The following is a 26,407-nucleotide window of genomic DNA, read 5'->3' as shown; positions in this document are numbered from 1 at the left end:
TATGAGCACACCAAACCATAACATTGTAATATTATTAGAGTGCAATTTGAAAGTGAAATGCATTTCTTTAATTCTTCCTTAAAGAAAAAAGGAAGAAGAAAAAGATTGAACGTGCTGGTAGGTTTACACAGCCAAAATGAACCCTGATCCTGATCAAATATGTCTATTGGCTTCTACACACCAGCATATAATCTTGTGCAATTGGGTGAGTTTATAGTGCGATGTTCCACTAGAAATATTATGTGAAGTATCACTTTCACGTATGGGAAATATCATATTGTACTTGGCAGGAACTGTCTAAACGTCATCTTGTAAATCAATATTAGGCTGAATTTTGAATTTAAAAATGCAATCAAAAATCTTTCTTCGCCCAGAGTAGGGCTACTTAACAGCATTTAATTATAATTTTGGTAATGCCATACTCCACAATTTTCTCTTTTTTATCTTAACCGAGTCATTTGTAACGTGCCACGTGTAGTTTAAAGCAATCTGGCAAAAAAAGAATGAGAAATGGCTTTAAGCTCGCTGTCAAACAGGCGGATGGATATGGCCTGAAGTGCTTCGCCCCCAGTCTCTTTGACGCCAGCGCAGGGGCGACGCGGAGCAACAACAGGCAGGAAAAAAAGGAAAAAATCCTCCTTCATGTTGGTGTCTGGAAAACAGAGGAAAGGTCGAGGGACACTACGACATTTATCAAAGGTATGCCATCTTTTGATAAACACGCGGTAGTCAAGCACTTTTAGACGATTCTTTAACCATTCTTTTTTTTTTACACTTCTAATCCAGACAGTTAGCCGCGGTGTTTTCCGCAGTGGGGTGGGGGTATTGCGAAGTGATTGGAAAAGTTTTCCTCAGCTGGCTAACGTTCTCGTCAGCTAAGCTAACTAGCCCGCTATCTTTCTCATTTGCGCTAATGTAATTCGGCGGTTGAGGGGCAACAAAAACGTTTTTTTTTATAATAATACATGTAATTATTGTAATGTACGGTTTTTATAGCCAATTATGATTGCTGAAAGTGGCCCGCGAAATGCTAATTGAAACAGTTAAGCTAACAGCTAAGCGTCTCGCTCGGTTAACTAGCGCGAGAGGCTTTCTTTTTTTTTTTTTACCTAAGCGGCAACTTGTGAAGAAGGAGCGCGCGAGCTCGGCTAGCTGAGCTAGCACCTTTATTCGTACCTACACTGTTCAACCAACTGTGAGGTAAAAACACTTAATGTGGCAGTCCCAGCATTACATGTGCCGTGTGCTTGTAAATAGAAGTGGGAAGAGCTGAGGTGATATTTACAGGTGGGTTGGGGTTGGGGTGGGGTTAGGGTGGGGTTGGGGTGACTCTGGTGATACCCGAGTTTACCAGACGTGACGTATACCGCGACCTTTGACCTTCTGCGGGGGCGGTGAAAATGGCGAACTGGCCCCCAAGAGTCCTGTCACGAAAAACGTGTGTCGGTTAAGCTGGCTACCTAATGTATTTACAGTTTGTTGCCGTGAAATTGAAAGCAGCAGGTGCTTGCTCCCCCCCCTCAATAACCAATCAATCGATAAAAACCAGAAGCAGGATGAGGATCTTCATGCTTTTTGTCTTGAACTTTTGACAAGCACCTGAACGCAGTCAAGTCATTTCTTTTTTTTTACTGGTTAACTATCTGGCACAAACAAACGTTTGGTTATTTTGTTGTTTTCAGCGAGATTATGTTGTTGAAAGTATTTGTATTAAGGTTATTTGCGTCTGTGGTCCTATTAAACGTATATTTGTGCTCTGTATTATTTGCACATCTTATTTTTTGTTGGATTGCAAACCTGTAACATTAGTCTTGCAGGTCTAAGTCTCTTTCAGTGAAAATGGTTGTTCTACTGTAGCATAACAGGTTATTTCTATGTGCTGAAAAAATGTGTGTATGTTTCTTTGTCAGCACCATGGAGATACCTTGTCACTGTATTTACAGATACGTCCCTGGATAATAGTTCATCAGAGATGAAATATTGTTAAACCTTACTTTGCTGCTTACATTTCATCCAATCCAATGAGATACATGCAAATCCAAATGTTTCTTCAGGGGATTCAGGCTGGTAGCTTTAGAATGCTAAGAAAAGGTTTTATCTCTCATACTAGCTAAAGCTCACTCATCTAGTGTTTACAGGGTGATGCAAAAGTGTTGAGTTGGTGTGCATGGAAGAGTACATCAGAAAGCATATCAATATTTTTGTGGTTTCCTAAATATAAATAACATCTACAAGCATACATTCATTTAGCTCAAAGGCAATGACAGTGCATTCACAATTTTTCTTTTATGTAAAGTGCATGTGCCAAGAACAGCTGTGTGAGAATACCTGTCCACAAATATTTGATTTATGATCAATCTTAGCTTAACACTGGCAAAGCAGTTGTGTGGTGTTTTGAAATGGGCAAATGTTTTCCCCAATCTGAAAATGAGTGAAGTGTATAATAGTTTTTATTTGCTGCTTCATGCAGCCAGAGTTTTACTCTGAAGCACATTTGATGTCATTTGGCCAAGCATGGGTGGTTTCAGTAGGAAATACACATGAAGGCTAGCCATGCACATCACCTGAACCTGAGCTTCTGCAAACGTAGGCTTTGTCTGACCAGTTTTTAAATAATAAAGCTAAGTACCAGTTTGTCAATAGAGCTTTGTGGAGATGCACGATGCTTACATTTAACATGGCAATAAGCTCTTGTACTAAGAGAATTTGGTGTGCTAACGTGTTCACTCTTTGCATGAAAGAAGGAGCTTCCTCCTTTGTGTCTCCATACTATTTTAGATGGATGATTTCCCTTTCTGTTCGTTTTTGCTTTTGATTTTTCTTATGGCTAAACTTATTTTCCTGTTCCTCCTGCATGGGTGTAGAAATATAGGCTACATTTGAAAGGACTCTGGTTCTCATTTACAAAGCCATGAGTAAGCTAATGTTAACCAATCCCAGTATCTTTCTGTGAGATTCTGATCTCCATTCAGCTTCAACAAAGTAGGTGGGCACTAGCGTAATCATTGCCAAAAAAGGGCCTGCCCCCATTTGTGTGGATGATGTAAGTCTCAAGGGGCAGGGGGCTGTGTGGTGTCAAGACCAATAAAACAAAGCCACTTAAACCCACTACATCTCAGCCCAGGGTATGATGGTGCACTGGGATCTTGACAAGTCACCTAGCTAGTGCTAATATATTTGCTTGAATTAAGGCTGGATATTTCATTTCCTCAACCCATGATCATCCCATGCTGATTCAGTGTACTGAATTTAGATTGTTGCGTGCAAGTGGCTAAGCTTTAGGAGAGTGGCAGACTAATGAAGAAGACTGGAAAAAGTAATAGAGGTAAATGCGTTCGATTTGTTTAGATTAAGAAGATGCGGCAGCGAAGTTTGCCAAGTGAAAGAGTGACACAGCTGTCATAGGATGTGTGTGTTCCACACTGGGAGCAGCCTGTTTGTGGTGCTTTTGTTTTTGCTGTTCCCTCAGTGCCCCGTGCTTCCTGTAGTAAAGATCATTGTATTGCTGTCATCAGTCTCACCATATTAAAACTTCAGTGTGGTTGAAACAAAGTGTTGCTGCTGATAAGAGAGGCCTTGTATGTGCCCCCAACATCACATCACATTTCTGTCTCTGGAATTCATGAGATGTGTATGTTTATTCTATTCGTCTAGTCATGTATTTCTCAGCCAAAGAAATGTGCTTTAAACCAGTGGGGCTTGCTTGGGTCATGTTTCATCACTGTGACGGACCTCATCGATTACCCCTACTGCCCCTGTAATACTGACCTTGCCAGCACTAAATTCAGGGGATGTACAGCAGGGAAGCAGTACTGAGTTCTATCTGGGCTGAGGCAGGACTCTGAGGAGTTCACCTGCCTTACCTGACGCACAGTTATCAGGATCATAGCCCTGCTGCCTACTGTCTGCGCACCCGCCTGGACCACGCCGGTCATTACCGTCTCTCGTCGAGTGTCCAAGCTTGAACGTGGGGGTCCTTTTTTGAATAATAACAATTTGTCCTGCAAGGGGATGGTGCTGATGTTTGGCAGCTGAAGGGGAGGTCAAGGGGAAGGGATGTGGCTTCAGGAAGTGCCTCACAGTGGCCTGGTTTCCTCTCTGTCCTGGTTTTGCTGGCGGTGTTTCCAGCAGCTGTGCGGCCGCTCCGTGTGTGCCGCTGACTCGCCCCGAGAGCTCCCTGGGTGGGGCACCACACGGCTGTCGCATGCAGACGCAGCACAATGGTGCTCTGTAGTAGCGCAGTGCAGCATGTGGTGAAAGAGACCATGCTTATCAGAACATGGGCTTTTTTATTGGAGTGGGTAGGATCATTCAATATATGTACGTTTGTTCAGTGCTGAATCTCTGCACGCTCCTTTTTATGCTCTTAGTATGTTAAGCACCACTCGCATCTCACTAAAACTGATAGGTACGTAGCAAAAATGTATTTATTTTTATTTTTTGCCTTGTTGTTCTTCAGTGATGCTTCATACTTCCCTGGTCTGTCTGTAAAATGAATAAGGCCTACAAGAAAATGATTGGGGAATAGTAAAGTGGGGGGATCAGCTTGCTCACGTGTGCCACTAATGGATGTAGGTTTCTGTGTGCACGCTCCTAATACGTTGCACCGAGTTTTGCTAATACGAGTGCATATCTGGAGATGACTGCTCTCTCTCTCTTTCCTTCTTCTAGTTTGCAGGAGCTAGCTAGCACTTAGGTGGAAACTGGATTTCTGGAGGGAAACAAATGTTATTGTTACTTTTGCCAAAACTACTATTTACTTAAGTGCAGCGCGGTCCAGGTGTTTCATGAGATTACTTAAACTGGAGGAGAGATTTGTCTATGATGTAGCCTAAAATGATTCTTTTTACTGTTTTGCAGGTGCTGGTCTGAATTTCTTCCTCGTTCTGTGTCCAAATCCATTGTCTGTCATGGATTAGGCCAGTATCTCTTCCAGTTAGTTGTCATTTTTCAGGGCAGTTCCAAGCATCAGCTAATTCTTTCCTTTGCCCTTTGCACCAGTTGGAGTGGTTGTGACCCGGTCACACCCCCGTCCCCCTCCCCACCCCACCCCCTACACTGCAGGCCTTCCTGACCGCTTGCAGCTGTGTCCTGCATCCATTTCCTGTCCTTGGCCGTGCAAGGCTAAAGTCCTCTACTCCCTAAAAACCCCAACGAACCGATCCAAACACAGACATCCTCCTGGCCCGGCGCAGCTACTGGCCCAGCTCCCTTTTTCCTAGTGCAGCGCGACGCCATGACCTCCATGTCCAGCCTGTTCTCCTTCACCAGCCCGGCGGTGAAGCGCCTGCTGGGCTGGAAGCAGGGCGACGAGGAGGAGAAGTGGGCGGAGAAGGCCGTGGACGCGCTGGTGAAGAAGCTGAAGAAGAAGAAGGGTGCGATGGAGGACCTGGAGAAGGCCCTGAGCAGTCCTGGCCAGCCCAGCAAGTGCGTGACCATCCCGCGCTCGCTGGACGGCCGCCTGCAGGTGTCTCACAGGAAGGGTCTTCCTCACGTCATCTACTGCCGTGTGTGGCGCTGGCCAGACCTGCAGTCTCACCATGAGCTCAAGCCCCTGGAGGTGTGCGAATACCCATTTGGCTCCAAACAGAAAGAAGTGTGCATCAATCCATATCACTACAAGAGGGTGGAAAGTCCTGGTAAGCCAGTCACAGCATGTCTCTTTTATACACGATTACAGTGTTTCCAACAGATTGCTTTAATACTCAGGAATAGAGAAATTGAATTTCTCATAATGAATTTATAGTGGGGCTATCGTATTCCTCTTGCTTCTGAAAGGCCTGATCTCTGTAACCTATGCTAGCTTCTGCTCTGAGCAAACTGGATGGGGAGTACTGTATTGAACTATTCAAGGACAGATATCGCATGTCATTTAGGAAAGAGAAAACACTTCTGTTGAAGTTAGAAAACTGATCCGTTTTGCTTTCACTATTACCTTGGAGTCGGATACAACCTTCCAGCCTATCATGATATGAATTTCAAGGACATAAAGCAGTACACACACACATTAGTGTGTGTGTGTGATGTATATAATGCACAGAGTAACTTTTTTTCCCCTCTTCTCCCCTCTCTAGTGCTTCCTCCTGTGCTGGTGCCCAGACACAGCGAGTTCAACTCCCAGCATAGCCTTCTGGTGCAGTTCCGCAACCTCAGCCACAATGAGCCACACATGCCTCTGAACGCCACCTTCCCCGAGTCCTTCCAGCATCAGCACAGCGGGGGGAGCTCCTTCCCCATCTCGCCCAACTCCCCGTACCCCCCCTCTCCTGCCAGCAGTGGCACGTACCCCAACTCTCCGGCCAGCTCGGGCCCGTCCAGCCCTTTCCAGCTCCCAGGTATTCACATCTTTATGATGCAGCCTCAAGCCGCCTTTTATTTTCCTGAATTACGTAGTTCATGACTGTATTATGAACGGTGGTCTTGAATCCTCACGTGAGAAATGTCCTGAGCATTTTGGGATTTCAGAGATTGATGGTTCTCTTGTGGTTGCCCCTGTTTGTGACATACCGTCATTTAACACGTCAGCGTGATGAAGCTCGTCGTATTGGTGTAATAACTGAGCAGTGGTTGTAACAACCTAGTGTAGTGTATGGATATGGTCAGGTGATGGAAAAATGTACATTTAAAGATTATCGCAACAAAGTGATGCAGATTTATGCAGCCTAAGTATAAATGAACAAACAATATGGTAATAGCAGTGGAAAACAGGGTCAGCATGAGATTTTAGAAATGTTAGTTAGCTGGTAACATCTAACTGATGTCAGATTTTTAGCCAAAGGTTGCCTGCTCGGGTTTTTGTTGATGATAAATCCAGGATTTGTAAGTGCATATTTCTGTATTGTGATTGATGTGTGGAAATGACCCAACTCAAACTGGCCTGATGAAAATACTGAGGAACAAAATGTGAAATCTCTGAACTGAAAAGAGCAACGTGATGATTTGTTTTGTAGTTCTCTGTCAATTCACAAACAGAACCCATGGCTAATAATAAGAAGCTAATTATACGTTATTATATAACTTGCAGACCATATTTGAGAATCAGTATGGACATCTTGGGAGAAGCTTGCACTAATCTGCAAACAGAACAGCTTTTTTTTCCCCTCATCTTGCTTCACATGAATACTTCTTGGGACTAGATTTACTTGTGGCGAAGTGAAGTTGGCGATGGGCTGGTTTGAAATGGGTGTTTGATGTCAGGGACTTGTGAAATCAGACACTAAAAGCTTTCCATAACTTACGGGGGGAGGGGTGGAACTTTCCGGTAAAGATCCATTGAAACATCGACTCCAGGGTATTGATGTGGATGAAGCATTTGTTTGCAGCAGTGTCTCCACTTCCAGCTGCCTTCTTTGTGGTATCTGTCTTCCAGCTGACACCCCTCCCCCTGCCTACATGCCTCCAGAGGAACAGATGGGACAGGATGGCTCTCAGAACATGGAGACTGGCAACAGCATGGTGCCTCAGAATTTGCCCAGAGGAGGTAGGGGCGCTGCCTGCCTTCCAGTAACGACAAATGGGTTGATCACGACCTAGTCTTCCAAATTCTGACATGGGTTTGTGCTTTAGCTGTGAAGTGATGCACTGTTCTTAACGTTTTGAGGCGTTTCGTTTTACCCCGTTTGTCTCTCTCCGTCTCTCTCATGCCACAGATCGTCAGAATATGAGCAGTTCTCACTAAAACACAATTCTTTCTGCCCTGTCAGATGTGCAACCAGTAGAATATGAGGAGCCCAGTCACTGGTGCTCCATTGTGTACTATGAGCTGAATAACCGTGTGGGTGAGGCTTACCACGCTTCCTCTACCAGTGTGCTGGTAGATGGATTCACTGACCCAGCCAACAACAAGAACCGCTTTTGCCTGGGCTTGCTGTCCAACGTCAACCGCAACTCCACTATTGAGAACACCCGCCGCCATATTGGCAAAGGTATGTACAGTTTATGGTGTTCCAGTACTGTTCCCGTCATTATGTGCACTTGAGCAAAGAACACTGGTTTTATGCTTTGTGTCACTCAGCTCTGAATTGATATTACATTTGTGAAATTATAAATTCATTCACGAATTTAGGATTCTGTTTTTAATATTCACTCCATTTTTTTTATCCTGTTTTACCCAAATCGAAACTTAGGTGTCCACCTGTACTATGTTGGAGGAGAGGTGTATGCTGAGTGTCTGAGCGATACCAGCATATTCGTGCAGAGCAGAAACTGTAACTACCACCATGGTTTTCACCCCACCACTGTCTGCAAGATCCCGAGTGGCTGCAGTCTCAAGATCTTCAACAATCAGGAGTTTGCTCAGCTGCTCGCCCAGTCCGTCAACCACGGCTTTGAGGCCGTCTATGAGCTTACCAAGATGTGCACCATTCGCATGAGCTTTGTAAAGGTATTATTGCCGCTTGTATAGTGCATTCAGATATGCATATAATCCATGATTTTATTGCTTTGTTTGTGTTTTTTTACTTCTGTATTTATGAATTGCAAGAATTTAATACATTTGATGATGTTCCCTTTGCTCAGGGTTGGGGTGCCGAGTATCACAGACAAGATGTGACTAGCACCCCCTGCTGGATAGAAGTACATCTGCATGGTCCCCTTCAGTGGCTGGATAAAGTACTAACACAAATGGGCTCCCCTGTAAACCCCATCTCGTCGGTTTCCTAATGATGGGCCCTTGGAGGGCTGGGAGGATCTTTTAATGTGGATTACAATACTTTTTTTTTTTCTTTTTACATTTTTCCCCCTCCAGTTTGAAAGAAAGGGAGGTCTAAAGGGCTGAACTGTTTACACTACCTGCAGAAGGGTCATGAACACCCTGAAGCAGTCACAATGATGAGAAAAAACTGAGGCTACAAGCACATCTAGCAGAGGAAAATTCTAGGCGGTGGCATACAATGGACTAACTACTGCTTTAGCAATTGCCTTCATGTTAAAATTCTGCTTGTATGCGTGATTTCTCTCCATAGGTAATCTTGTAGTTGAATGAAACCAAACCGAAATGTATCTTCACCTTACACCAGTCAAAACGGCAATCTTCCGATTCTATAAGAATCTTTTTATTTGCTATGTTGTCTAATACCATTTATTCTCAAATAAGACATAGTCTCTCTTATGTTTACTATTAGATTCTGTTGACTACAGTTTCCTTTTTATAGCTTTTATTGCCTTAGGGCAAAACAAAGTTACTGCTTTTCAATAAAGTCTTTGCTGATTAAATTCAGGTGCATTATTTTAGCTGATGACCTTTGATTTGTTGGTGAGGTGTTTATAGCTTGTGAATTAATCATCTGACAGCATTTACATTTCCCTTTATACTGTAGCCTTCTAACTAAAGAATATGTAGTACTATTTTGTTCTAATTCACCAAGTATTGTATTCAATGAATTTGAGTTAAGTTCAGATTAAACCAGCTATGAAAGGAAGTCATAATTCTCCTGTGTGCTTGTTTATCAAACGTTAGCCTGGAGACTTGCAACAGAGGGGATACTGCTGTCAATTACTGGTGCTCTCCACTGGGTAAAAGTAAAATTTAAGAAGGTATCACAAAGCTGGGGTGTCCAAGTTGACCAACTAGCAAAACTTATGGTTTCTTTAAAAAAATGGTAGCAAAATGATCATTTAAAAAAAAATTATGTAGCAGATATATTAAAGTAGAGGATGTATTCTAAATCTTGGCTCAACATAAGTAGGGCTAAATCAGAATTGTTGCTCCCAAAAAGTATTGATACAAATGCAATGGGTACCCAATTTTGCTTCTTTGTGTCATATGCATTCTTGGTAGATAGGAACCGTACTGCTAAAACAGACATTGCCATGACAACTCACGGTCTCTTTAGTGCAAGGAGGACTGGAGGAAGAGGTTGCAGGTGCTGTAAACCTGAAATCAACACAAACTACAATGTTTGATGCCATGGAAAATTCTTAAGAGGTATCACAGGTATCCATGTGTAAAATTCCAACATGAAGATCTCTGTGGAAGTTAAAAGGTCTGTTCAATTTTATGAATAATCAAATGATGTTTTCTTTTAATCACATTATAACACCAAGTTTATTAAAGTTCAGGGACATCAATCTGTCCAGTTAGGAATCATAATTAATTTTGAATCAATGTAAAGTACTTTTTGTATTTTGCTAGTGTCCTTGTCCCTACGGGAAGCATGAGGTGGTATCTGCAGCCTATTGAGGTTGGGCAAATTTTTGTGTGGGCCTGACATCCTGCACACATTGATTTGTGTTTGCCTGAAAACACTTGCAATCGGCAGGTTCACCACTGGCACTCTGTTCTCTTCACAGAAGGGAGCAGATTCACACTGAGCATGTGACAAACATGAAAGAGTGGAAATGTCACGGTGAGCATTATGCTGCTTGCAACATCATTCAACACGACAGATTTGGCAGTGGGTCAGTAAAGGTCTGGGGAGGCAGAACCTTGTAGGGTCGCACAAATCTCCAAGTGACAACCAACAGTACCCAGACTCCTCTAAGGTACCAGGATGAAGTCCTCCATTGCTAGACCTTACGCCAGTGGAGAGGACCAAGGATTCCTCCTGGTCATCGTGTCTGGCCTCATGCAACCAGAGCATGTTAGCTGGTCCTGGATGAAGAAAGCCTGAGTGCCATTGACTGACCAGTGTATTATTAGTGTCTTACAAACCTAAAAATGACTATATATATAATATGATAGTTATATTAAGTATGAAAGAAATTCATTGTGATGTTTCATGTCCTATTAATGTGTCTCTTTAATGATGTATTTTCCCCCAAATTAATTAATTTAAACAAACAAACTACTACATGATCTGTGGGTCAGATATCCAATTTGCCTTATGGAACTGCAATTTTTTAATCCACTTTATATGCTTACTATTATTAAATAATGTGTATTTAAAAACCATTATTAAAACAATATGACAACTTTATAAACAGCTTCAGAGATAGATGGTGAAAGGATTCGTAGTTTGTGCAGTTATGTAGACCACGTTTGTGAAGATGAAACCAAAGAGAACATCAGCATTGTTCTTACAAAGTAAGTTTGTTACTTTTATATATATTTCAAATAACTAGAATCATCAGTACTTGTGCAGCATAATTCACAGAAGGTTTGGATGTTGCCGTGGAAGTAAAATAAGCTTCATCTTGGTATATCCATGCTTGGATCATAGAGCTTCCTCCTCTTAACATTGCACAACGTCTTGAAACATTGGTCCTCTTCAGCCCAAACGTGTCAGCAAAAGCTTTTAATTTGAAACGAAGGAACAGAGAGGTGGCGACACCCCCCCCCCCCCCCCCACCGTTGTCCGATGGCGTGCTGTGATTGGCCATGCTGTCCACTCTCTTCCCGTGGGCGTGGCTACGGCGGAAATGAGGTGGCCTTTTGTAGGGCCTGTCGAAAAAAACAAATAAACACGTAATCGTGAAGCAGATACGACTGAGCCGTAGCTGCCTCTATGGGCGCATCTGATTACCCTTCACCCCCGCCCTGAGCTTCTGTTGGTTTAACTTGCACACTACGGTTGCTGCCACACCAAATTCACTGTCCCGTGAAGTAAAAAACGGTCGGGTAAGAGTATTTTATCACTCCGCAGGGCGGGATCTGGTGTTAGCCAAGCTGGGTCGTTAGGCGGAGTTGTCGCTCGCGAGCTTAGTTGCTATGATTAGCCACGTAAGCTAACAACCTCATAGCAGTGCTGAATTAGTTAAACAAGTTAAAAACCCCTCACGACCGCTAACGGTTACACGTGAGTGTACGGCGCCGGTTAAAACGGGGACATTTGGCCACAAAGTCATAGCTTTACTCTTTTAATAAAAAAGTTCACACAATACTTGCTAGCCAGCTAGCGACGGGACCAGCTAGCCGAGCCGACCTGAAGCTAATGGTGGTTGTCATTTCACAGACTGAACGGTTACTGTGAAAACTGGTTTCGTTTATTTAGGCCAAGATATTAAGCGTTTAAAAACGGGTAGTTAGATATTTTAAGCTTTGGTACCACTTATAAACTAAGCACTTAAGGACGAAGTGTGTGTGAAAATATATTAACTTAAGCCTTAAGTAACTTAAGGCCTATGAACTCTTAACAGCTGTTGAGTAAACCGCCGATATAGTCTGTGTTTAGTTGGTCGTACGGAATATCCACAAACGTTTGCAGTAAATTAGTCTAACGTTTCAAGGTGCTACAGGAAAGTGACAGTTTGTTGTGCCTCCTTTATTAATTTCCTCATTAATACAGTGCAAAAATGGTGAGGGCAGCTCTCGTGACCGTCACTAGTCTTGCACTGACTGGCGCGGTGGTGGCCCATGCCTATTTCCTCAAGCACCAGTTCTACCCCACCGTGGTGTACCTCACCAAGAGCAGCCCCAGTATGGCAGTAAGTTCATTCTCCTCTTCAGTCACCTTTGCATTCATGCATACATGTATTCTTTATAATAATGGCACATTGAGTGCTTACTTGGATTGTCAGTTAACAAAAGGGCTTGCTTATTATTGGCAGCACATTTAGCATCACAAATGAGTGAAAATGACATCTCACTGTGATGTTTCACAGATTGCACTGTACTTTGTATGTACCGACACTGACAGTAACGTGGAATCTTTTGTCAGGTTTTATATATCCAGGCGTTCGTGTTGGTTTTTCTACTGGGAAAGTTCATGCGGAAGGTGTTTTTTGGTCAGTTGAGAGCTGCAGAGATGGAGGTATGTGTACAGCTGCATAAAGTCTTTTCTATGAGGAAGTTCTGAAGCTGCTGTGAAACCGTGCTGTCCCGGACATGCATGGTTAACTGCTTCTGTGCGCCATGCCCTTGTGTTTGCCAGCACCTGATCGAGCGCTCCTGGTATGCGGTGACAGAGACCTGCTTAGCATTCACAGTGTTCAGAGATGACTTCTCCCCGCGCTTTGTTGCCCTCTTCACCTTGCTGCTCTTCCTCAAGTGCTTCCATTGGCTGGCTGAAGACAGGGTGGATTTTGTGAGTAAACACAATGGCCCTTCCTTTCTTGAAACCTGCTTTTTGATGTGCAATATATCATTATACATAGTGTTCTTTTTCTTGTTTTTTTATTATCTTTAGATGGAAAGGAGTCCAAATATCTCATGGGTCTTCCATTTTAGAGTTCTTTGTGAGTATAGTTTTTTTACAAGTGGTTTGCCAAATCGTTTTTTTACAGGTGCGTTAAAGGATTTTCATGTGTAACTAACTGTCTTTAGTATCACTGGCTTTACATATTGCACAAAATGAATCCGTAATGAACTGTTCCCTAAGAGTGAATATTTGTGTTTCTGTTTTCACCACATGCAAATGTTGAGGCTGCACCTGCTCTTGCGGGCAGTGCTTTATGACCTTATTTGGAATGTCTTGTAGATGCCGTTGTCTTATTTTGTCTTGGGCCATTGCTGACATTGTTTTTCTTACTACATAGCCCTAATGCTGTTGCTGGGAATACTAGACTTCTTATTCGTCAATCATGCCTGTCATAGCATTATTACTAGAGGAGCCTCAGTTCAACTGGTCTTTGGATTTGAAGTAAGCGTTGCTTGGCTTTTGTGCACTAAAGACAAACTCAAATTTCATCTCAAGATAGTAAATTTTTAATACACCTTAGATCATTATTACAACATAGTGCTTGCTACTTCAAATTAATAATCTAGAGAATTCTGAAATTTTTTAGTAATGCTGGAATATCAGCGTCATGTGCAGGAATAAAGATATTTATGCCAACAATGCATGTCTTTTTCACTTCAATGCATGTCTTTTTCACTTTTATTTTCGTAGCTCTTGCTTGATTGCTTTCTTGCTCTAACCATTTTCCTTTCAGTACGCCATTCTGATGACCATGGTTCTCACCACGTTCATCAAGTACACTTTGCATACCATTGACCTACAGAGTGAGAATCCCTGGGAAAACAAAGCTGTCTACATGCTCTACACAGAGCTCTTCACAGGTAGGACAAATTTCTCTTTGAGAACACTCTGTGCTGGTTCTTCATACTGGGGATTTTAAACATGTAATTTCCATACTTTAGGCTTCATCAAGGTGCTGTTGTATATGGCGTTCATGACGATAATGATCAAAGTGCACACTTTCCCCCTTTTTGCCATTCGACCCATGTATCTTGCAATGAGGTAAGTGGGGTGGGAGGGGGTTGTAGTGTATTTCTTGATGTTTCATAGACATGGGTTTTTGTATAAATGTAATTTATTTCATATATATATCTGTCAATTTGTCCATCAGGCAGTTTAAGAAGGCTGTAACAGATGCAATAATGTCTCGGCGAGCCATTCGGAACATGAACACACTGTAAGTAATTCTGACAGTATTGATTATTTGGGCCATAGTTGATTATCTACACCAACTCACACAGTTTTACCTTTCGTAGCTATCCTGATGCCACGCCTGAGGATCTCCAAGCCTCTGATAATGTGTGTATCATCTGTCGTGAGGAGATGGTAACAGGAGCCAAGAAACTGCCTTGCAACCACATTTTCCACTCAAGGTTCCTCTGCAGTCCTGTACATTTTCACAAACGGCACCTGTTTGTGGTCCTTTGATGGCAACCTTGCATTGTGTCATGACGTATAACCCTGATGTCCATGTTATAGTTGCCTTCGCTCGTGGTTCCAACGGCAGCAGACGTGTCCAACCTGTCGAATGGATGTCCTCCGCGCATCCCAGCCCAGTCCGACTCCTGCTCCAGCAGCCCCTGCAGCACCTGCTGCTCCGGCGGCTCCGGCTAACGCCCCTCCACCCCCAGTGGCTAACGGTAGATACCAACTGGTTGAAACGGCACCTTTATACGCATACAAGTAAACTGCTTCTCAGGTGTTGGGCAGAGCCGTGTTTTGTCGGGTGCTTACGTTCTCTCTCGACTGCTGGTTGTCTTCCTGCAGTAGCACCAGGTGTGATGCCACACTTCCCACCAGGACTCTTCCCTTTCTGGGGTCCCTTCCCCGGCGCCGCACCCCCTGCTGGGCCACCAGCTGCCCAAGCTCCTGCCAGCGCCTCACAGACCAGTGCAAATGCAGCCCAATCTCTGGGTGCAGGTGAGCGTTATATTCTGAAATCTTGCTTTCTGGTCATATAACTGGTTGTTTAACTATGAACAATAACTAAAACAATGACTTATAAATGGTTCAAACACCAACTTTCTGTAAGATTTTCATCCTACAGGTGAACGTTTTTTCCCTTACCCATCTTTTTTCCTTTATTCTATTTTTTTCCATTCCACTGTACACCATTATAAAATGTGTATTTATTCTTAATTCTGTAAATTCAGGAGCTACCAGTTCAAGCCAACCCAGTACAGATGGTGCTGCAGCTGCTCCTGGTGCTACGATGCCTGGATTCCCCTTCTCCATGCCCCCACCTTTCCCCTCTGCACCATGGCTACCCATGCCCCCACCTCCACCCTTTAGTGAGTATACCATCTATTCGACAGTTATGTCAGTCTGTCTGTCTAGGTTTGCTTTCAATTAGCAACCTGGTGATTTAAAAGAAACCATAAGACTTTGCCTGAGACAAAAATCACACGGTTTCCTAGGACATTTTTACGTTAACGTGGCTTTTCACTGAGCTCAGCTGTGTTGCCCTCGCCTCCCCACCAGTGTCCTCCATGCCGCCTCCGCCCGCGTCCCTGTCCACCATGTCGGAGGAAGAGCTGCAGGAGTTGGAGCAGGAGGGCCGGCGGGGTCTGGAGGCCAGACTCCAGTGCCTGCACAACATCCACACACTGCTGGATGCTGCCATGCTCAACATCCACCACTACCTCACCACCGTCGCCACGCTCAGGTACAGGCCCTCTGTCCGTTAGCAGGGAGCCTCGTTTTCCGTTTTCTTTGGCTCATGGCTGAGATGATGTGTACGTGACGGCATGTCAGAGACGTCATGTTAATCTCCTCTTCTGTATTCCAGTCCACCTCGGTCAGAGAACGGCCCAGGCGAGGCCAGTGGATCGGGCAATGCTGAAGCCTCCAGCCAAGAGAGTGAAGCACCACTCGGTATGTGACTGACAAGAGACATGGGTGGATCTTCAATTCAAGGTGTGCTCATGTATAGGAAAAGCTTTACTGGAGAATTTCAGTGGTCTCCCTTTGCTGTCTGCAGCTGCACCGGTCAACAGTGAGTCTGAGTCGGGGTTTTCCCAATCTGACTCGACCACAGCTGTGGAGAAGGAAGACAAAGAGGAAGAAGCTGAAGAGGACGACGGGGAACCGAACGCCGCCGAGCTGAGACGGCGACGTCTGCGCAAGCTGGAAACCACGCCGCCTCTCGACCACTGATCCTCTCCCACTACCTTCAGCAATTAGACCATGCACTGCACCTCGGAAAGGACTTCCTGACATTAAAAAGACATGTCACGCCTTTATCACTTTAGCTGCTTGACAGCTAGGCAGATTGCCTCCTAAGGGACTTATATTTTCAGACCTTATTGAAGTGCAGCATGTCAACACTTGCACAGATTGTCTACGGTGTTTGGGACATTCTCGGGTTAGAAGACCAGTTTCCAAGTTAATGTGCAGAGTAATACAAGACATCCAAAAAGTCAAGACTTGTTTAAACTAGTCTGTTTTTTTTTTTTTTGACTCCAATCTGAAAGTGATGTTATTCTTTTCCTCTCGATGCCTGTCACAATGAACGCCGAAATAGGAAGATTTGTGAATTTTCCATTTGTGCTTAAAGATTAATATTTTTCCTTTTTAGTGCTTTCAATCATTTCTGGATCTTTAAATTTTATTTAGATCTTAATTTTGCTATGACGGAAATGAGGGAGTACCATAAAATGTGGCAGAGTAAATTAACATACTGTACATACTGTATAAAGTGTTTTAATAGGAAAGATCTGTACATACTACAGAATAAACTGTTCCAAGTAAAAAAAAAATCCATTTTGATGCAATTAAATTATTAAAATATTAAATATTATCCTTAATTTATCCATAATAGTACAAACATACAATATCAAGTTTTGTTGGTAATTATACTGGAATTAATGCAATTAAATTATCAATAAAATATTTTTAAAATACAGCAGAATAACATCAAGATCCCTTATACTCTTCCATTTCCATTTAAAACATTTAAAGTGAAAATTCAACTGTCAGTTGTATGGAAAAGAATATGAGTACACTGAAGAGTCAATTCCATGAATGCTAGTTTGACCCATTTTAATTTTACATGTAAACTTATCTACAAAAGTAAAAACAAAAGTTATTTATTGGTCTCTAATAAACTAGAGCCTGCATGTCCCTATGAAAAACAGATTTAGTTAGAAGAATATTTTAGTTCTATCATCAGTGTGATTAAATGAAAATACTAGGGTGCAAGGCTACAAACAGTGCAAATAATACCTATTGGTCTTAGGCTGTACTGATGCAGTATTTCCTAAGAAGAGTCAGTGTGAATGTATAGAAACAGCTCCGGAGGAGAGTTCAGGTCTGAGGGGTTGAGTAGAGGGAGTGGTGCTGGCTGCTCTGATCCATCCTGTTGAACAGTAACGGTGTTGTCTCACTGGAGCCAAACCAGCTGTTGGGAAGAGAAAGAGTTCATCTACGTCACTTTTTTCTGGAATGCAAAAATGACCAAATCTGATAAAACTTAATACATTTTGGGATTAGAAAACAAAACATTTCTGCTATAGCAATCATAACAGTATTTTAAAATTATTTTTTCATGTCTAGAATTATAAAGAAATAATTCTGATAAACATAACTTGGGGTGACAACATTTTAAATAGTATAAGTATGAAGCTTAAAATATTTTTTTGCTCAAAGGTGACCATTTGCAAGCCAGTGACCTACCTGGTATTAGGACGAATGCCATGTGACCATGAAGCACTTGTGTCACCATCCATCCCCTGTGGGTCATCAAAGAAATAAGAGCGTGGTCCCCTCGCATTAATGGCAGGACTGCAATTCTGAAATGCCATAAGAAAATATTCTCAAGAAATCACTAATCTTGAACAGAGGTTGGCGGTTAAGATTCAGCTGCTGTTAGTGGAATGAAAGCTGACCGTTTCTTGAATGGGAAGTGGCACTCTGAAGATGAGAATGAGCAGGCTGGTTGGTAGAAGCTCCCATATGAAAAGAATAACACCAAACACTATGTAGCCTGTGTCTCCAAGTTCACTACGTAGGTCAGCCTTGGGAGGACAAGGATTGTCATGATGCTTATAGAATGATCTATGAATTACTGAAATGTATGAATGATTACTGATATCAGAGAATTCTGTCAAATTTTGTACCTGATCTGAAATATTGTACCAGTCAAAGCCAAAAGATTCTACTCGTCGATTCTGAGACAGGATGAGCACAGCCAGGTTATAACATGCCCTGCTTGAGAAGAGCAGGATTACACCTGCTCCCAACACTGCTGTCCGGCAAACTGAGGTCCCCTGCAACATGACAAAAAAAATCAATGTCTATAAGGAATTGATGTATTAAGGAGTTCTGTTTTTGAGTAAAAGTGACTTTTTTCAGTAAAGACTATAATGTTAAGCCAGTGATTAAAACTGTACCTGCAAAAATATTTAAACAATAACAGCCTGGATTTGTGTCCACAGAATATACAAAAAGAAGTATGTTCAACAGAGGAGTAGTCTAAAAATCTAATAAGCCAGCCCATTACTGCTTTAGGGCAAGGGCCTCTTAACAGAGATAAGATGTTGTGGGTTACCTTGCTGTGTAGATAAGGGCTGGTAGAGGGGGAGTATCGAGTCAGGAGGAGCAGGGACGTAGCTAGACACACAGCTCCCAAGATGAAAAGCAGGTCATTCACCAGGACCCGAACTAGGACCAGACTCCACGTTTTCTCCCCTACTCCTCCCGTGCCCCCACGTTCACCAAGGCCGGCACAAACCACATTGACACACAAGAACACAGCACTCATGGCTGCAAACACACAACGAGCCATACACCTGAGACAAAAGACAAATGGGTGATTAGTAAAACATTAAGTTTTACTGGGTCACGCGTGCCATTACTCATTTTCCAACTGACAAAAACAAAAAAACAAAGCCACTCACAATCCTTTGTTAGGGTCAATACTGAACAATCCTCTAACTTTGAGCAAAACCTGTCAAAATTAAACAAACAAACAAAAAAGGCCATATAGGTAAATAAACAAAAAACTGACAACCTGTCAAACAAATTAAGTATGATTGAAAAAGCTCTTACATGTCTTACCTGGGTGAAGTACAGATTAATGAGACTCAGAGTAAAAAACTGCAGACACACGGGGCAACAGTAGAGGAGCCAGTATATTGGAGTGGGCAGATGGTTAGCCGCAATGGCATCAGCGAAGTAAAAGGAAAAAAGAGTTGTACGCAGGGCTGCCCAGAACAGGCAAAGGAAAAGAAAAACACTCTGGTAGCTCCATCTTTTGTGACGGTAGAGTAAAAGCAACCAAAGTTGAACGTATACTATCAAGAACAATCCACCATAAAGACACGTATAAAGTATGGTAACCCCAAGTTGTACAGATGGGGCCATTGCTGGCCTTATTGGGAAAGGTGGTGGCAGGGAAGAGTTGGGATTATGGGGCATAGTCTCCATGACAGTGGTATGTGAGAGAAATAAAAGATGGATAAATGATATTTAAAAAATCACTATACCAAGTCTATATTGATCGCAAGCAAAAATGTAGAAAACAAAATGTAGAAATTCCAGTGTACTAAATGGCTAACCTTTCCTTCAGAAAACCTGATGAGAGATATAAATCTTGAAGAAATGCATACATAACTTGGACTGAGAAAAAAAAAATCCAGACTGAAAGTATTCCCTTACGTTTCTGGCCAATCACCTGTTTTCACTTCTGATCTTAAAAGCTTAAAAACAGTGACAGTCACACATTATGTGGTATAAAACCACTGGGACGAGCGTCTGAACACAATTTAAGGTGACAGAATCACAACAGACCAAATATGTCCTCATGGTCCAAACCTGTAAGGAAAATGAAAACAAAGATGCGTGATAGTGACTTCCGCTAGTAAAGTCACTATTCAACATTCCGACGGAAGAACACACTTAAATCAGCTAAAAACCACACTTAAGTCAGCTAAAACCACACTTAAGTCAGCTGGACTAACTAACCTAGATATCGTTAGAGAAGTATTCTCAAAACACAACATGCCTGTTAAAACAACAAAGCAGCTGTACGGAGCTCGTAATCCTGCACTACGAGCCTTTTAGTGCCGTGTTATGGGCTTATATTAGATCAAATAAAAGTTGCCTAACTTCAGCTGAACTAATTTAAAACGACAAAACAACATGTCCAACGATGTAAACACAGCTAGCTGGCTGGCTGGACCTTCAGCTACCATTAGAAAAAATGTTTAGGTAGTTCAACTAGCTACTCAGCTACGAATTTAAATGCTCTCTAAAAATGAAACGTTGCAATATTATTGCAATTATTATTACGAATGTGATAAGCAATATTATTAAACAAATGAAACATACCCCACTTTATCCATAAGGTTAGAAAACAGTCAGCTGTCACATAACAGCTAGCAGGCTTCTCCACGGTTCTGCGTAGTACTGAGACCAAAACTATGCAGCGAGGATTTCAGTGTTGTTGTGTTATGTCGCCACCTAGTGGCACAGTCCAGCGTTTATTACGTGATTTATAATATAATATAATATAATATAATATAATATAATATAATATAATATAATATAATATAATATAAATATAAATATAATATATGATATAATATAATATTATATTATATGAATATATGGAATACAGAATGTAATCTGCGGAGAATACGATAGAGATTTAATACAATACGTATATGACTATCAAAGAAATAAGATAAGATAAGTTATGAAAGTAAGATATATTACTAAGATAATAATGCAACGTTAAAAACAATCATGCGAGCTCCCTAACACGTTGTATGTGTGCGCGGTAAAAAAAACAAAACAACAAAACTAACGTCCAATGGTTATTAGTTTCATATGGCAAAAGCTGTCCCCAATTGCGCCCTCTAGAGGAGCACATGGGTATTTAACCGCACGCCTGGTCCCGCGTGCTTGGCCGCCAATTGTGACTGAGAAGCGGAAAGCGCGGCCAGTTTAATTTGAATCATCTGGTGTCCGTTTGTTTTCTTGTCCAACGTTCCGCTCCATCAACCGTCTGACAACAGATGATTCAAAATGTCAAAATATAGATGATTTAAATATCTGTATTATATATAACCCGTTTTAAAAGTCGTGTAATATCAAGTCTACAATCGTAACTGTCGATGAATAATTCCTTTTAAAACAAATAATTTATGTTCATTATTTAGTTTTAAGAAATGGGACGCAGGCGGTCGGCCGTCTTGGCCGGCACACCGAGACGGTCGTTGCGGATCAGAGAGTCTTGTGGTGCCGAGGTGTGTCGGGTGCTAACATGGCGAAGTAGGCGAGGTTTCCCCTCCTCACGTCTTCTCCCTCCGGCCACGTAGCGAGATGCGACTGCCCAAAACACGGCGAGCGCTAGCGAACCTCTCACAGCGTTAGTTCGTACGCGCCACGTTAGGGGCTTAAGTACAAATCTAGTTAACCGGGTTGCGGTTTGAAGACGGTGGGACATCAGCTAGTGGGTTATTATTTGTAGAAAACAACCGCTTTGTTGTTTAGGTAACTAAGATCTTACGTTACGCTAAGTGTGTGAATCATGGTAAGTTGTGTTGCCGTCTTAAAAAGCTAGCCAGGGCTGGCCTTGCTACAGTTTTAGCAAGTAAAAAGAACTGCTTAAGTACCTAATACTGTTTTAAAAACTAACATAGGAAAGCTAGCCTCGCTAGCCAAGCAGTTTTGGGGCTGACTGACTCGGGTGAACGTGTGTTTGCTTTGTCACCATCGCGCTGCTCGTCTGGTCGTGGTTGCTCAACGTTTTGAGTAGTTGGCCTCTTCACAGATAGCCTATCTCTGCTGGTCACTCATTAGTTGTGCTGGACAATGACACCCGTGTGGTTCATCAGCCGTCTCCACACGGTAATCACTAGTTGTCGGTGGGTCCACTGTGCGCAAAATAAAACCCTGTTTATCTTCTTAGGAGTCTGGAGATACGCGTGTTGGGACAGCTGAGCATGAAGGTGAAAAGGAGAATGAAGACAAGGGCATCGCTGAAAAGAAATGTGAAGGGGAGGAATCACGTAAAACTGGGAGACCTACCTCCCGCATACCTACTTTTCAGAGTTCATCGGCTCGCAAACGAACCGCTACCCAAATTGTAGAGTCATCGTTGCCAGCGAAGACTGAGGGATGCAGCCAGGAAATCCTAATTAAAGAGGGAGGAGTGGGCTCTGGAGAGCCTTTGAGAACAAAATTACACGTATTTGGTGACAAGGAAAAGACGCTATCTGTTGTGTCAAATCCTACACAGTCAAGCAGCACTGATGATCTGTCTCTTGCTAATTTCCCAGAACTCGCCTCTGGGGCTTCAGAAGAAACATCACTTTCACTCAGACAAAATATGTTATTGGAACCAAAAACATATGCACCTAGGGACTCTGAAAGGCTTGAAGAATCCCTTCAAAAACCTAGCCTGAGAGCAGAGACAGAGTCCCATATGATGGAGTCACTCTCAGAACCTCCACTGAAATATCAAACTGTAAACAGAAAACCTATCTCAAACGATGAACACGAATCAGATGCAGGTCTTCTGGATGAAGGCCCAGCAGATCCCTGCTTAGTCACTTCTGAAGAGAGTTTTCCTGCACTTTGTGTCGAGATGGAACCCATAGAAAAACAAAGTCTTCCTGAAAATAAACATAGCCTTGGAGAGGACTGTGAAATGAGACATGTCAAAGACACACCCTCATTTTTTCATTCTGTAGAAGAACCAGTAAAGGAGGATTTTGGCAAGCAGTGTGCTACGCTGACGATGACTGAAAGGACTTCTCATAAATCATCACATAAAATATCTCTGAAAGAGAGAGATCCAGTCATTCCTGCTAGTAGTAAAGCAGATGATTCTACACAGGCAGAACACAGTAAAAGCACATCATGGGTAAGATGTAGCCTGCTCATTTTGTGTCTGTATATAAACATTTACCATATCACATTGAACAGTATAATTAATGTGGCTATATAAAAGCAGAAACAGGATAAAGCATGTTTGAAAAGTACTGAAGTGCATGACCTGAAGTGCTTGAAAATAATGTCCCTTTTATGTACTTTGTTGTGCTTTTGGCAGACCAGAAAAAATGGGTTTGCTCTCTTCTGTCTCGTCCCATCAATTCTGTTGCTTCTGGGTGGATTTGGTCAACACATTTGGGTCTATGGGGTTCCAAAATCTGTCTCTCACCTAATGGTGCAACTGGAACTGCAGTGGCTTGAAGGGTTCTGGTTGCCTCAAGAGGAATGCAGCAAAGACTGTAGGTAAGAAAACTAGTTTCACCTGTGTTTATCATTTTCATTGAGGAACAAGTCATTTCTGACACTTAAACCTGCATTGAAACATGTCCACCAGGCTCACCCTTGTTGAGAGTGTTCCAGAAGGAATGCTCTTTTCTCCTGACTCTCCACGCCTACAGAGCATATCGGATACCTGGACCAGTCTTCTGAGCAGAGCTCATAGCTCCGTCAGCATTGCTGCTTTCTACCTCACACTCAGAGACTCTGACCTTAACTTAACTGAACCCAGTGCTATGCAGGTAAAACAACTTTTAGGTGTATTTATATCATACATAAAACTCCCTTGGGGCGCATGCATTTTGATATGTGCTTAACACTTATAAGGGGTGAATATTAATGTTGCCTTACATTCTACCATAATTCTGTTTGAATTTTGCTATATTCCAGGGCAAAGAACTGTTCAGTCAACTCAAGCAGCTTGGATCTAGAGGGGTAAAATTAAAAATTGCAGTCAATGCCCCTCAGACGTACAGATCAGACACAGATGAATTATCAGAAACGGGTAGGTTTGGGTGGCGATCATCAGCCTTGAGTGTTGCTTCTCAGGAGCAAAATGTTTGTCTCATTTCTATTTTCAGGTGCAGAGGTCAGAGAGGTCAATCTTCAAACCCTCACTGGAGGTATTGTCCACACTAAGCTTTGGGTTGTGGACAGGAAACATATGTATGTTGGGAGTGCAAACATGGACTGGCGCTCTCTGACCCAGGTATTTCTGATAATACCAACTGGTGCCCATCTCTGGCATTTTGTCTATTTTTTAAATTAACATTATGACATATGTCAAATGATACCTACGTAGAGCAAACCATTCCGGTAAAATGAACTATATTAGACTGAGGTGGAATGGTGGTTCATTATAAATCGTATCTTTGAATTGCTAATGAATTTTTGCATTACACCATTTCCCTTGTATCTGGCAGGTGAAGGAAGTTGGAGTTTCCGTGGAGGACTGCAGCTGTTTGGCACAGGATGCGTTGCGGATATTTGGAGTCTATTGGGAAATTGGTGCTCAGAAAAATGCTTCCCTACCTTATTACTGGCCTGGCCGATTCTCCGCCCTCTCCAGCACTAAGTACCCATTAGCTGTTAAATTCAACGGTGTCCCTGCACGTGTCTATCTGTCTGTGAGTTCCATTGTCTTGCTCTGTCAAGTGCATGCTAGTAATTACAAAATAACATACATGCATTTCCCTCTGCTGGGTAAGCATGTATGTATTGCTGTAAGTCTTGGGTCTTTTGTTATGTCACAATACCCATTACCACACCATCTGCAATATTTCTCACACACATTGTTGTAATTCACTGACCCCCATCCTGTGGTCTGCACTGACTCGTACGTTTCTTAATATGTGGTGTCTTTTTTGGTGTCCTTTTAAAAGTGGGTTGTTTACTTGATTGTCAAAGTAGAATCTAACAAATTCTAATTATATTTGAAATGAAAATAGAGCATGAACCTGATGACTGAATATTTTCTCTGGTGGCAGGGATGTGTGCTCGCTGTCTTTGCAGAATGGTGATGATTCTTTGCTGATGGATTTATATTGGTCTAATTCTTAACTTTTTTTTATTTTATTTTATTTTTTTTAAGAGTTCTCCACCTCAGTTATCTGCTTATGGGCGGTCAGATGATCTCTCAGCTATTCTCTCTGTAATTGCTGATGCAAAGGAATTCATCCATGTGTCTGTGATGGACTACATTCCCATGTCTTGGTTTACCCAACCAATACGGTAACTTTCACTTTTAGGGATTAAACATAGTGATTAAACATAGACTCTTAATTACAGCAACACTAAGTTCACTTGCATGTTTAAGCTTGTTGACACCATTGAGCAGAACAGGGTTCTCCTTAACATTTACTATGACCACCGAAACACATTAGGTTCTGGCCTGCCATTGACTCCGCTCTTCGGGAGGCTGCGTGTGCTCGAGGAGTGGAGGTGAATCTGCTGGTCAGCTGCTGGAGCCACTCTCCTGGAGCTATGTTCACATTCCTGCAGTCTTTGTCGGTCCTCAGCAAGAAGCCACTCGGATGCAACATTCATGTTGTATGTTAAAGATTTCCTGGTTGCGTGTTTTACCTTTTCTAACGCTATTTAATGAGTTTATTGTTTTTGAGTGTGTGGGGTTTTTTTTTTCTTCACAGAAAGTTTTTGAGGTCCCTTCAACACGAGAGCAACTTCATATTCCTTTTGCACGTGTTAACCATGCCAAATATATGGTCACAGATAGAGTTGTCTACATTGGTAAGAACTTTGTTTAGATTAGCTGGTGGTTGTGATGGTCTTGCTCAGATTTAAAAAATGTACAATTTATATTTGGGCACTATTGGTTATTTTTATTTAAAAGCTTATGCCAACTCTAATTTGCTTTTGTTTTATTTTGTATTAATTATGATTGCAGGAACTTCCAATTGGTCAGAAAATTACTTCAGCCAGACCTCTGGAGTTGGGCTTGTTGTCAATCAGACAGGCTTTGAGGTGAAAAAAGACCAACAAACTGTGCAGAATCAGCTACAGCAGATTTTCCACAGGGACTGGATTTCTGCCTTTGCCCAGACACTTTCTGACGAACATGCAGAAAATTGTGGGAAGAAAAAACATGATTTATTATAAAGCTCTTACTATATGATATATAACTCCATGCATTCAAATTATCAGTTGACTTACCATAATGTAGGATATATCCAAACAGCCCTGTATTCTGGACAATATTAAGGCTTACCAAGAACTGCTTAATTGTATATATTTTCATTGCTTGCTGTACATTTGTTTCTTCTAGTATATATTTTTGTACATATTGTGTGATTTCTAAAATGCTGAAAAGCAGAGCATGTTTTCTGCACGGCTTAATGTTGGGGGGGGGGGGGGGTATGCCAGAAATACTTTGACCTAAAGTGGATAAGCATTATTATTCATAATTTTGTGGATGTTATTCAAATTGTTAAGACCTGAATTTAAGTGTTAAAAATAAATAAGTAAATAAAACAGTTTCCGTTTTTTTATTTAGTAACTAC

General features: G+C 42.2%; 4 protein-coding genes across 7 annotated transcripts; 3 read left to right on the top strand and 1 right to left on the bottom strand.

Annotated features, from left to right (window-relative positions):
- Positions 1–549: 549 nt before the first annotated feature.
- smad5 (SMAD family member 5) lies at positions 550–9,419 on the top strand. The gene is made up of 7 exons (XM_077021889.1): positions 550–699; positions 4,861–5,639; positions 6,075–6,335; positions 7,370–7,480; positions 7,704–7,925; positions 8,127–8,383; positions 8,518–9,419. The coding sequence occupies exons 2-7, from the start codon at positions 5,237–5,239 to the stop codon at positions 8,659–8,661; spliced, it is 1,398 nt and encodes a 465-aa protein (XP_076878004.1). The 5' UTR covers positions 550–699; positions 4,861–5,236; the 3' UTR covers positions 8,662–9,419.
- A 1,967-nt stretch (positions 9,420–11,386) lies between these two features.
- Positions 11,387–16,834, top strand: syvn1 (synovial apoptosis inhibitor 1, synoviolin). The gene is made up of 16 exons (XM_077021888.1): positions 11,387–11,557; positions 12,225–12,363; positions 12,597–12,689; positions 12,810–12,962; positions 13,065–13,113; positions 13,414–13,517; positions 13,810–13,936; positions 14,018–14,117; positions 14,227–14,292; positions 14,372–14,488; positions 14,595–14,755; positions 14,883–15,035; positions 15,269–15,406; positions 15,597–15,780; positions 15,904–15,989; positions 16,096–16,834. Exons 2-16 carry the CDS (start codon positions 12,232–12,234, stop codon positions 16,269–16,271), a joined length of 1,839 nt encoding a protein of 612 aa, XP_076878003.1. The 5' UTR covers positions 11,387–11,557; positions 12,225–12,231; the 3' UTR covers positions 16,272–16,834.
- On the bottom strand, positions 16,802–20,588 carry gpr137 (G protein-coupled receptor 137). 3 transcript variants are annotated; one of them, XM_077021890.1, is made up of 8 exons: positions 20,445–20,588; positions 19,164–19,928; positions 19,013–19,062; positions 18,664–18,904; positions 18,233–18,382; positions 18,002–18,130; positions 17,790–17,905; positions 16,802–17,514 (listed from the first exon to the last, which is right to left on the bottom strand). In XM_077021890.1, the coding sequence occupies exons 2-8, from the start codon at positions 19,539–19,541 to the stop codon at positions 17,421–17,423; spliced, it is 1,158 nt and encodes a 385-aa protein (XP_076878005.1). In that variant the 5' UTR covers positions 19,542–19,928; positions 20,445–20,588; the 3' UTR covers positions 16,802–17,420. The 3 variants fall into 3 exon arrangements, with proteins under 3 accessions (XP_076878005.1, XP_076878007.1, XP_076878006.1); XM_077021892.1 differs by having other exon boundaries at positions 17,790–17,845; XM_077021891.1 differs by having other exon boundaries at positions 19,173–19,928.
- A 453-nt stretch (positions 20,589–21,041) lies between these two features.
- pld7 (phospholipase D family, member 7) lies at positions 21,042–26,361 on the top strand. Of its 2 annotated transcripts, none has more exons than XM_077021885.1 (11): positions 21,042–21,364; positions 22,030–22,986; positions 23,173–23,357; positions 23,449–23,632; positions 23,781–23,895; positions 23,972–24,099; positions 24,314–24,517; positions 24,982–25,121; positions 25,274–25,439; positions 25,538–25,637; positions 25,795–26,361. In XM_077021885.1, the coding sequence occupies exons 1-11, from the start codon at positions 21,287–21,289 to the stop codon at positions 26,004–26,006; spliced, it is 2,469 nt and encodes an 822-aa protein (XP_076878000.1). In that variant the 5' UTR covers positions 21,042–21,286; the 3' UTR covers positions 26,007–26,361. The 2 variants fall into 2 exon arrangements, with proteins under 2 accessions (XP_076878000.1, XP_076878001.1); XM_077021886.1 differs by lacking the exon at positions 21,042–21,364 and adding an exon at positions 21,380–21,651 and having other exon boundaries at positions 25,795–26,360.
- Positions 26,362–26,407: the final 46 nt, after the last annotated feature.

The sequence above is a fragment of the Brachyhypopomus gauderio genome, chromosome 11, assembly GCF_052324685.1.
Source record: "Brachyhypopomus gauderio isolate BG-103 chromosome 11, BGAUD_0.2, whole genome shotgun sequence".
Lineage (NCBI taxonomy): Eukaryota > Metazoa > Chordata > Actinopteri > Gymnotiformes > Hypopomidae > Brachyhypopomus > Brachyhypopomus gauderio.
This window is presented reverse-complemented; position numbering and strand designations above follow the sequence as displayed.